An 11442-nucleotide genomic window follows, 5' to 3' on the forward strand; every position below is an offset into this window, starting at 1 on the left:
CACTACTATTACTATGGCTCAGTTCTATGGATTTTTAGTTTGGTGAGAATGAGATAATTAAAAGCCTCTGACAGTGAATTGTAATCCAGTGCCTTGAAATAATACCAAAACAGCTCTAGAGCGAGAAAATTCCCATTACCTCACCAAACTACTAATGTATCCTGTAGGATGGAACCATGGCAGTTAAACTATTGTAACTGTGCTGTGTGGATACAACCATGTTTTAGAGAAACTCTGTGAAAGTGAACCCTTGGTTTAGCTTCTCTCAATGTGTAGCTAGCTCTTCTTGTTCTCAGTCCATCCTGTTCCCTTAACACTGGCTTCACTATTTCACTCATCTAGATTCACCTTGCTTTGAAAAAGGAACATATCTATCCATTTGGACCAAGGACTGGAGAGAAAATAGTCTTTCCTATAGAACACAATACTTGTTCATGATTTAAGCACATTGCTTAATCAACATTTAGACTCTTTCAGTGCAGTACAGGAAAGCAATTAATTGAAATCTAAGCACATATATTCCAATATCCTTGTATTCCCAAAGCTAAGCCATTTTTTGTTTTGTTTCGTGGCATGATTTTCTTTCTTGTTTTTTAGCACACTTTCAGCTGGATTCCTGAACAAACTCAGTCTTTTCTTAAGATCTAGCTCAGTCATTGGACACCTAAGCACACAAGCTAGGCTCAAGAGAACTTGGACAGTACCACCACACAACATATTGGAAGACCAAGAATAATAATCTTTCTGGGTATTCGGTGACCATTTACCACATTTAATATCTTTGGAATAATGCAAGTTCCACTATTTATTAAAAACTCTTCAAATAATACAAGTCAAGAGATAAACAGAAAGCATTTGGTCATTTAAGCATCTTCCCTCAAAATACTTTTAATTAATAACGGAGTGGTCTTATGGCCTGATGCATCGGGGACTTTCAAACAGGTTCTGTTGAAAAGAACACGAAGCATGCCAGAAAAAAAGAGGGCCAATTTTGTGCAATTCCCACTCTCTTCAAAAACAACAACAAAATGATCCCAGTGAATGGTACTAATTAAATCGTTTGTCAAGTATTTAAGGAGATAATAGCACAGCCTTTAAAATTATTAGCAAAGCAAAGGTCCCAAGGTGAACACACATCATAGAATTAGGATATAGATCATCTTGGCCTTATCATAATACAGTGGTTTAACTTGGGGAAAACTAAGAAGGTACATTTTACATTTCAGGAACTTAGGAAAAATAGTCCCTTAATCAACTAATTGGGATCGATTTTCCATGTTTCCCAACACTATAAATTGGGTTTGAATAGTTTCTGCACACTATCCTCAACACAGACCACTTTTCCTCCCCTCATTTAAAAAATCATCCATTGCACCTCAGACCTCTATGCAAATTTTTACTGTTAATTTCTCCTGTTCAGAAAAAGCAAAAAGTTTCCTTATTAAACTAATCTCTTAAACATAAGCATTATGAAACAATTTTTTTCCTATGAAATGCAATTCTTCAAAATCTTCCACCAAGGACAGTCCACACTCTAGGAATAGGAACACCCAGAAACTTTAAACTGTAATACCATCCAACACAGTTACGCTCTTTCTTGAAATCATAATTCTCCATTTCGTTTTCTTGCATACAAGCCGAGGCAGGCACAGAATCCAATGCAACTGAGAACCAAGCCCACCAGGAGGGCTAGAGCATCGCCCATATCCATAGCTTCCACAACAGGCAGCCCGATCAGCAGAGAGAAAAGCACGAGGAAGAGCTGGGAAACACTGCTGATAGCTGCCATGTTTCCAATGACTACAGGTCCTGAACGAAAAGCTGAGCACAGAACTAGTGCTTCAAATGTATCTAGAACACAAAAACAGAGGTAAGGAAAGAAGGACTCTGATAAACATGACAACAGGCTTGGATGAATTGTTATTCAACATTGAGTATAGCCCTCTTTTATACTGAATGCACTGGCATCATATCCTAGCCCTTTTGTCATGTCGGCAAGGAGGTGTCTATAGTGGGGTCAGCAGACAGGGTATTCTAATCACTCCTGCCTCCCCTCCTCTATTCCCATCCCATTTTGCACTCACTCCCTTGCAGGCAGCATTTTATGTCCATGTATATTTTTCTTTACTGTCCACCTATAAGGTAAGGAAGATATGGATAGAGTAAACAAGCCCTGAGCCAGTGTGCCATAGTAGTCTGAGTGTTGGACTATGACTCTGAAGACCAGGGTTTGATTCCCAGCTTGGCCATGAAATCCACTGAGTGACCTTGGGCAAGCCACATGCTCTCAGTCTCAGGGGAAGGCAATGGCAAACCTCTTCTGAACAATTCATGTCAAAAAAAAAACACCCCATGATAGGTTCACCTTAGGGTCATCGTAAGTCCAAAATAACGTGAAGGCACACAAGAACAGCAAGCAAGGCCTATCTTTGATATTTCCCTCTTCACTTCTCCTTACTAACCAGCACATGAACTAAACAGTGTATGAAACCAGAATCAGCATTAAGTCCATTTGGATGTACAGAATGCTCTGGTTTATTTGAGTAAACCACAATATTGGTGTAAAAGCTGGTGAGGTGAGAAGGGAGCATACTTTTGAGATCATTATGTCAGAATTAAGCCAATGATTATGAAATCATACTTTTATTATTCAACCTGCTGTTAGGACAATTTCTCCCAGTGAAATAAGGATTAAACATGTAAAACAGTAAAATGCAATTACAGGTTGAATTTCACCTATTTTGAATTCAGAAATGTCAAAATTGTCCATGTGGATGGCTGAGATACTGACACCAATAATAATAATAATAATAATAATAATAATAATAATAATAACAACACCTATGTTTTCTGATAGTTTAATATGCACAAATTTTGTTTCATGCACAAAATTATTAAGAATATTGTGTATAAAATTACAGTCAGGCTACATGTATTACACTGTATGTGTGTGTGCATGTGTTTGTGTGCTGTTTGCCTTCAAGCAGTTTCTGATTTATTCCAACCCTATCCCAGGATGTTATTGGCAAGCTTAGTTCAGTGGGGGCTTGACATTGCCATGCTCTCTCAGCCTGAGAGACTGTGACTTGCCCAGGGTCACCCAGTGGGGTTTCATGGCCAAGAGAAGATTCGAATCCTGGTCTCCAGTCATAGTACAATGCCTAAACCACTACACCACACTGACTCACAAATGCATTTCATGTTTAGACTTGAGTCTCATCTCCAAGATCTCATTATGTATATGCAAATATACCAAAATCTGAAAAAAATCCAAAATCCAAAACACTAAAATCCCAAACATTTTAGATAAGGGGGAGTCAACCGATTTTCAAGTAAGAGAAGAAGACCATTCCTAAGCATAACAACTGTTCAGCAATTCCATGAACTGCCTTAAAAAGTGCAATCTATTTATTTGCATGTTTCGAAGCAAAGCCTAACAAGATACCTGTTACAAATATTTCTGGATAAAGATATCCTTATGCCCCACAGCCGGTTCCAATTGTAAGGGCTGATTCTCACTGTAAGAGAACTATAAGGAGCCTCCACAGTCAGGAACTACTTCTGCACCATCACAAGAAAACAGTTTATAGATGACTCTTCATGTGCATGGAGCCACCTTGTGGAACATCAGCCACACTTCCCACAAGACAGCCACAACAAATGGGTTGGCTCCATGAGTGTGAGTACCTGAGTATGGTCAGCAGATAGATTAAGCAATGCTAAGATTTCCCTGAAGAACTGGTTGGCGTCTTGACTGATCTATTTAACTGAACAATAACTTTTATTGTAAATGCTATAAGCAAGAACAATAAATAATGGGTGCATGTGGGTGAAATTAATTTGAAGTAACTTTTTCAAAGAACTGTCAGCAAAACAGCTCATTGTGTTTTTAATATGTTATACTGTTTAATATTGTCTTAAGGGGGGGAGGGATAAAGTGTTTTTAATTGTTATATTTTATATTTTACTGTTGTCAACCGCCCGGATTGGTTTGCCATAGGGCGGTATATAAATAAATATTATTATTATTATTATTATTATTATTATTAACTAATAACATTTGCTTTTTAATCATGGTGAATTTAACTGTTCTTTTCCCATTTGTTGTTCTGCTCAAACACACTCATAACATGTGAGTGCACGCATCAAGGAGTCAAAACTTACGATTAATGTATGAGCCAGATAACTTTACAGATCTATCCTGTTTAATGGAACATGATACATTACAAAGAGTCTATTATTATGGAGCAATGATCTATGGGAACATGTGCGTGAGTGTGCTATCAAGTTGCTTGTCAACTTATAGAGACCCTTTGAATTTCAGAGAGTTTTCTTAGGCAAGGAATATCCAGAGGTGGTTTTGCCAGTTCCTTCCCCTGAAATATAGCCTACAACAACTGGTATTCATTGGTGGTCTCCCATCCAAGTACTAACCAGGCCTGACCCTGCTTAGCTTCCAAAATCAGATGAGATCATACCATCCAACAAATTAAGAAGCACTCCCCTGGCCCCACTTTTAATGGAGGCATTGCTGTGGCCAGATTTCAAAAGCCAAGTACATTTGAGGCCCCTAAACTACATGGTACTACAATGTTTAAGAACAAGGTAAAACTCTTAATAGTAAGAGTGTCTACCACACTCCTGTGGAAGGATTACAAGATGTTAATAGAAATTTTAGGAACAAAATAAACACTGAAAACTAAGCATCAATCTACACTGTAGAAAGAATAAAGTTTGACACCACTTTTGCTACCATGGCTCCATCTTACAGAGTCCTGGGATTTGTAGTTTTGTGAGGCACCAACACTCTTTGGCAGAGGAAGGCTAAAGACCTTTGTTTGCTGTTGTTGCATGCCTCCAAGTCATTTCTGACTTATAGCAACCCTAGGGCAAAACTATCTTGGGGTTTTTACTTGGCAAGTTTCTTCAGAGGTTTGCACCCTTGTGATTTTCTGAGGCTGAGAGAGTGTGACTTGCACAAGTACTAATCCTCGGATTCCTTCGGATGGTGCCACAGTGGTATCAAACTGTATTATTTCTACAGTGCAGATGCACCTTCAATGGCAACCTTAGTTTTCTGAGAGGACTAAACCTAAGAATAAATGGAGAGGTTTTCCCTTTTGTGAGTGAAGAACCCACACAGGTAAAGACTAACAAACTGATTATTTGGCTAGCCTTCCAAGTGCTACTGAACAGTTGTTTCCAAAGAAAAGACCAATATATTTACTCTGCTGTGTGAAAAAGACCAATATCGAGATTTATTTCACCACAATATTATCCTAAAGCAGCAGATTCACAACCACCCATATTTTAACTGTAGCAGTATCTTACCTGTGCAAATCTGTATTTGGGATTATTTAGCTCTGGGATCTTGGAAATTATACAGTCATCCAGAAAAAGACCTACTGAAAGGAGGAGAGTGGAAGGAAACACAAAAAGAAATTTACTAGGTTACGCAAAACAAATTTAATCCTTGTCAGTGGATTTAAATCCACCGTGGTGCAATGATCTGAGCGCTGGATTGGGGTGCAAAACACACTGCAGAAATAATCCAGTTTGAGACTGCTCTAACCGCCCCGGCTCAATGCTAGGGAATTCTGGGAACTTTAGTTTTGTGAGCCATTTTGTGAGACACAACAAACTACGGTCCAAAATACACTGCAGAAATAATCCAATCCAGTGTCAAACTGGATTATTTCTGCAGTGTGTTTTGGGACCAACCATTCCCAGGATTATTTGGCTAGCCTTCAAAGTTATGTTGAACAGTTGTTTCGAAAGAGTGTGCTTTGGACCTGAGTTCGAATCCCTGTTCAGCCCTGGAAACACAAGGGCTGACCTTGGGCTAGTCACACTCTCTCAGCCTCAGAAGATGCCAAAATGACACACTCACACACCTTAGTTTGAAACAAACTTTGCCAAGAAAAACCCCCTTCATAGGAGCCTCCTAAAGACTTGACACCACAACAAAGTCCAGCCTAACACAATTCACACCATGAGAGTCTTTTTTAAGAGTCCTTTGCAAAAGCAGGCATCAGCAATGCTAGAAAATTGGGATAAAAGTTTTATTTTGGTTTAAAAAAAGGGGAGAACCAACCTTTGCTCAAATATAGAAGCTTTTGCTGGAAAGAGAGAGCCAAACCTGAGCAAAATCTGCTCAAAGGAGGCTCCCAAGAGAGGAGAGCCCTAAAGGTTACCTTCAAATGGAAGCAGCAGCAGAGCCAAGTGGGCTTACCTTCCTGGAAGCAGCCATTATAAGGAAGGGCCTGCGATTGGTTCGCATTGCCTGATGGGGCAGCTTCTGCCTACAACTCCCATCATGCACTGCGACTAGGCAGAGCCTCCATTTTAACTCTTCATAGGCCTCCAACTGAGGCTGCAGTGCTTGCTTCCCAACCTCTTCTGTGCCTTTACTTGTGTGGCATAAAAACCACTACAAATAATGAAAGAAAACAAAAACAAATAAATAAACCAAGTAAATCACACACACAAAAAAAATCAGATACATGCATTACAAAATAGTATAATAATAATAATAATAATAATAATATTTTATCATTTTATATGAAATAAAATATGACATACAATACAACATATATTAAAATGCATTCTACTATTTCCCTCCCCCCCTCAATGCATCACAAAGCTAAAAACTATCCAAAGACATTATTCTTATAGGTTCAAATCAAACTGAATAGACACAAAGATCAGAGACATTACAAAAATACTACATTGCATCACAAAGCTAAACATCCAAAAGCATTACACTCGTCCCTTCACATTTGTGGCTTTGACTTTTGCGGCTCTGATTATTCACAGATTTCATTAGTATGTTCTTTCTAGGAATACCTAGGTCCTCCAGCGCAACTCTGTGGTCAACATTAATGAATCTCATTTTATCTTAAATTAGCCCCAATAGAAAATCTGGACCCCATTCCTGCCTCAAGTATTCCATATAATCATATAACTTTTCAAGCCATTCTTGTCTATCTATACTTTCTTTCCTCTTCCATTTTGATGCATATGACATCTTACTGTGGTAAGCATATAAAATATAAGCTTCTCATATTTTTGTTCTATATTATCATCCGTGATCATGCTCAAAAATTACATCTTAGGATCAACCTGTTTTTTAAATATCTATGATCTTCACTACTTGACTGTGAATCATATTGCAATTTTTTTAACCTTTCTGCATGACTCTACGATTCTATGATTCTTCTATCATTATGATCACACTGCAAGGAATATGGTTTTTAATAGAATTTTTATAATGGAATTAAAAGAAGGGCTAGCCTGTTTCCTGTGTTTTTGGTTCTGAAAACTTTTTCTATGTTTTTAAAGACCCAGTGATTGGGTTTCTTAGATTATCAACTTTTAAAAAGAACTTAAACTGCATCACCTTCAGCACTGTAGCTAGCACAGTTTGCTCCAGACTTGAAGCAATTGGAAAAAAAAACTTTAGCTAATCAGTGTTCTCTGTCAACTGTCCAGCATTTTCCCCTTCTCCTTTTAAAAAGGAAACTAGCTGTTTCACAGTCGCACATCCCAAAATTCTTACCAGCAAATATCAAACTTTGGAAGCCAATAAATGTCTTCTATCAACCAGCTCTAAAAGCTTGGAATGGCCTTCTCTTTTTCTGGTCTGATAGTGAAATAGCATTTTTCACGCTCTTGAGATATACTCCAAAAAAGGATTGGACCCACAAAGAGCCTATGCTGATTGCTAGGTTTTAATAGGCTTTGTTGTTGTTGTTGTTGTTATGTGCTTCAAGTTCTGTCCAATTTTTGGTGACCCATGGGTTTTTGTGAGGTTCAGTGTTTGTGACTTGGCCAAGCTTTTCGTGAGGTTCAGTGTTTGTGACTTGGCCTAGGTTATCCAGTGGCAGGGTGACCGGATGTTCTCCTTTTCCAGGACATGCCCTACATTCCAATCTTCTGTCCAGGAGGAATTCCAAAATGTCCTCTATTTTGAGCATGACTAAAAAGCATGAATTTATATTTCTATGAGTGTTTTTAGTGCTCATTTGATCATATCCTCCATTTTTCTTGAATGTTGTACATTTTGTGGTGCCTTGTCCTCCTTTGCAGTTATGACATCTGGTCATCCTGACCAGTGGGTTTCTGTGGCTGACCTGGGATTCGAACCCTGGTCTCCAGTCCAGAGGTTCAATGCTTAAACCACTACACCACACTGGATGTTTTTAATATGCTACAAAACCTTTTGTTGTTATTATTATTATTATTATTAACCTTTATTTATATAGCGCTGTAAATTTACACAGCGCTGTACATACAGTCTTTTAGTTAGACGGTTCCCTGCCCTCAGGCTTACAATTTTGGTGTGAATTTGTTTTACAACAGAAGGCAGTAGCTCTGGCTGTATGTAGAAGATCATTCTAGGCTGTCTGCAGGACTGTATTCTCCAATAAAGGTCTGCTTGGCCTTCGAGATCTTTCGAAGAAGTCACCCTCAAAGACATGTTTGGTGGGAGGATGGGAAAGGATCTTCTCAAAGGTTGCACCTAAGGTCTGAAATTCCCTGCTCAGGGAAGCTAAACTAGCTCTCTCCTTATTGCCTTTCCATTGGCAAGTGGAGGCATGTTTTATTCCTACAGGTATTTCAGGAGCTGCTTGTAAGAAAAGGGCCTTTAACACTGTGCTGCACTACAGTCAGCCCTCCATATTGATAGTTTTTTTTATCCATGGACTCATGCAGTCATGGTCTGAAAATATTTTTAAAAACAGAAATAAAAAAAAACCAGACTTTGATTTTGCCATTTTATATAAGAGACATCATTTTGCTATGCCATTGTTTAAAATGGGACTTGAGCATCCATGGAATTTGGTATCCATAGGAGGTCCTAGAACCAAGCTCCAGTGGATCCCCAGGGTCCACTGCACCTGTTTTGTTTGTTATGTGTCTTCAAGTTGTTTCCTACTTACAGTGACCTTAAGGCAAAGCTATCATGCTGTTTTCTTTACAAGATTTCTTCAGAGGAGATTTGCCATTACTTTGCTGTAAAACGTCAAGAGAATGTGACTTGCCCAAAGTCACCTCGTGAGTTTTCATGGCTAAGTAAGGATTTGAACCCTGTTCTACTGGAGTCCCATACTACTATACCTCACTGGCTCTGATACAACATGCTGGCTCTCATATGTTTTATTTTTGCATAAATATATGCCATAGCAGTTATGTTGGATCCCACTGGTGGCACAACAGTTGCCATGGGTTTGAATGTACTGGTTGTGCAACAATCATTTAGCTCCTCACCTACCAAATCAAAAAAGAGGGTGACAGTATGGCTACTTGTAAAATCATTAGCTCCAGTGGGGTGGCACATATGCAGCCTTTAAGAAATCTGTTGGGCTACTAGATACAGTAGACCCTTGTTATACCCTGGGGTTTGGTTCCAAGATCCCCCGTGCTAATCCATGGATGCTCAAGTCCCATTAAATATAATGACATAGCAAAATGGTGTCCCTTATAAAAAATGGAAAATCAAGGTTTGATATTTTAAATTTATACTTTTTGAAAACATTTTCAAACCTTGGATGCTTGAATCCGTGTATAAAAAATCCATGTATAAGAACGGCCAACTGTATATGCTAAGATAGTACTCCAACTGGATTCTGCTCTTTGAATGAGACCAAACTTCAAATCCCTGCACAGCGAAAATGTTGATTGAGTAACTTGAGCCATGCTCTGTCGCTCAGTCTGACCTACCTCACAGGATTGCTGTGAAGCAAAATAGGCAAGCCATGACCATATAAGCCAATCTTCAAGTACCGGGTGCTCTTCCAATGTCTTGAATTGCAGCTCCCATTACTGTATCCCCCATGATGGGAGTTTAGTCTAACACCTCTCTCACACACACATCAGGTTAGGAAAGATATGTGGTTTTTGGAAGACATGTGACAGATAAGTGAAAGCAAAAAGAAAACAAAATTTTCAAATGAGGGGAAGACAAAGTTGTGCACAGGTATTTAGTGGAACATTGTAGTACTGCAAATAGGAGCAGGGAATCTTTTTGCAAGTAAGCTAGGACCGGTTGTCTCTGAATAGCTGCTGCTTACATATTTTTTCTTGTTTGTTTACCAGCTATTATTTTCTCCTGTTCACATTTTCTAGAATTACTTTGCATGGCATTTCTCCATCTTCTTTTCTCCTGTGAAATCACTGAAGACCCTTAAATCCCCTCCTGATCAACATATTGCTGCCCATTAATGGGAACTTGTTTGTAGAGCTCTGTGCAGGAGATCACATGCAGCCCCTACATAACTGTAATTCATTGTAGAATGAAAGCTGCATCTGGCCGCACCCTTTGTATTTCCTTTTTAAAAACCAGAGATACCCTTGAGTACAGTAAAAAAATATATGTATACAACTTCAGAAGTGAGAAGAAATGAAATGAAAATAACACTCCCTATGGGAAGCGCAGGTGTTTATACAACAGTTCTCTTTGCAATTATCATTTGAACACTAATATAGTACAATCAATACAGACTTATATTTTCCCAGGGTAAATAAGACCGAACAGGCTTTTCCAAATAAGTTATTAGCTGATACCATTCTTCTAGAAAGTCATTCTTCATGTTTGTCTGCCTAGCCAGTCTCATTTGAAATGTCAACTTTTGAGTAATAAGAACCTCTCAATCCTTTAAAAGCCAATTTTGTGTGTGTTATGAGTACCTAGGATTTTTTTTTATGAACTTGGGCCTGGATTCCTCTTATATTGCACTTACAAATGAAGTATCTAAGATGAAGCAACTTCTTTTGCCTAAGCATCAAAATAATGGGGGTGGCGCTTCTATGCAATTTATGGTAGTTGTACTGAAGTCCCATTTAAATCAACAAGACTTGAGTGAGTAATAATGATTAATGTTTCAGGTTGATTTCAATAGGATATAAGTGAAACTAATCCTGAATGCAATGTAGCAACTAACAGTCATGAAGCAAGGTGAAGGTTAGTATGAAAACCTGCATTTTGCCATTTTTAGTGCACAAGACAAAGGGAAGAGACACTTAACTCTTTCATCCCTGCTATGGTCACAATGAAAGCCTGTCCTGTGCACCTGACATTAGCTTTGCAAAAGAAGTTGCTATTCTTAGTCCAGGTTGTCTCTATTCACTGGCATAGGAATATGGCTCAGTACCAAGGGGGAAAGTTTTCTGGTTTGGAGAATGTTGCTGTTGTTGTGTGCTTTGAAATCATTTCCAATTTATTTGGATCCATGTGAGGGATGCCCCAAAGCACCACTACACTTTGGCAGTTGTTACATGAAAACAATTGCCTCCAAGATAGAATATTTTTGATAAAGTTCCCAATACAGCATGAAGGGGAAGAGCAGTTAGAAGCCTTGTTTTCTCCCATCAAGGTGATATTATTCTAAAGGTGTGTAAAAGTTAGACCCAAGATCTGCTGAGGACTATTACAATATCAAA

The 11442-nt window shown here is 38.6% G+C and overlaps 1 protein-coding gene across 4 annotated transcripts; it reads right to left on the reverse strand.

Moving 5' to 3' along the window:
• Positions 1-790: 790 nt before the first annotated feature.
• SMIM30 (small integral membrane protein 30) lies at positions 791-6330 on the reverse strand. 4 transcript variants are annotated; one of them, XM_042470560.1, is made up of 3 exons: positions 6233-6330; positions 5332-5405; positions 791-1851 (listed from the first exon to the last, which is right to left on the reverse strand). In XM_042470560.1, exon 3 carries the CDS (start codon positions 1787-1789, stop codon positions 1604-1606), a length of 186 nt encoding a protein of 61 aa, XP_042326494.1. In that variant the 5' UTR covers positions 1790-1851; positions 5332-5405; positions 6233-6330; the 3' UTR covers positions 791-1603. The 4 variants fall into 4 exon arrangements, with proteins under 4 accessions (XP_042326494.1, XP_042326495.1, XP_042326496.1 ...); XM_042470561.1 differs by having other exon boundaries at positions 6195-6258; XM_042470562.1 differs by lacking the exon at positions 6233-6330 and adding an exon at positions 6095-6226.
• Between the last annotated feature and the right edge of the window lie 5112 nt (positions 6331-11442).

Source organism: Sceloporus undulatus, chromosome 5 (assembly GCF_019175285.1).
Source record: "Sceloporus undulatus isolate JIND9_A2432 ecotype Alabama chromosome 5, SceUnd_v1.1, whole genome shotgun sequence".
In the NCBI taxonomy this organism is placed as follows: domain Eukaryota; kingdom Metazoa; phylum Chordata; class Lepidosauria; order Squamata; family Phrynosomatidae; genus Sceloporus; species Sceloporus undulatus.

What these genes read in the sequence shown, in the direction of transcription:
- SMIM30 (XM_042470560.1), bottom strand. Translation starts at nt 1,789, where the DNA reads ATGGCAGCTATCAGCAGTGTTTCCCAGCTCTTCCTCGTGCTTTTCTCT.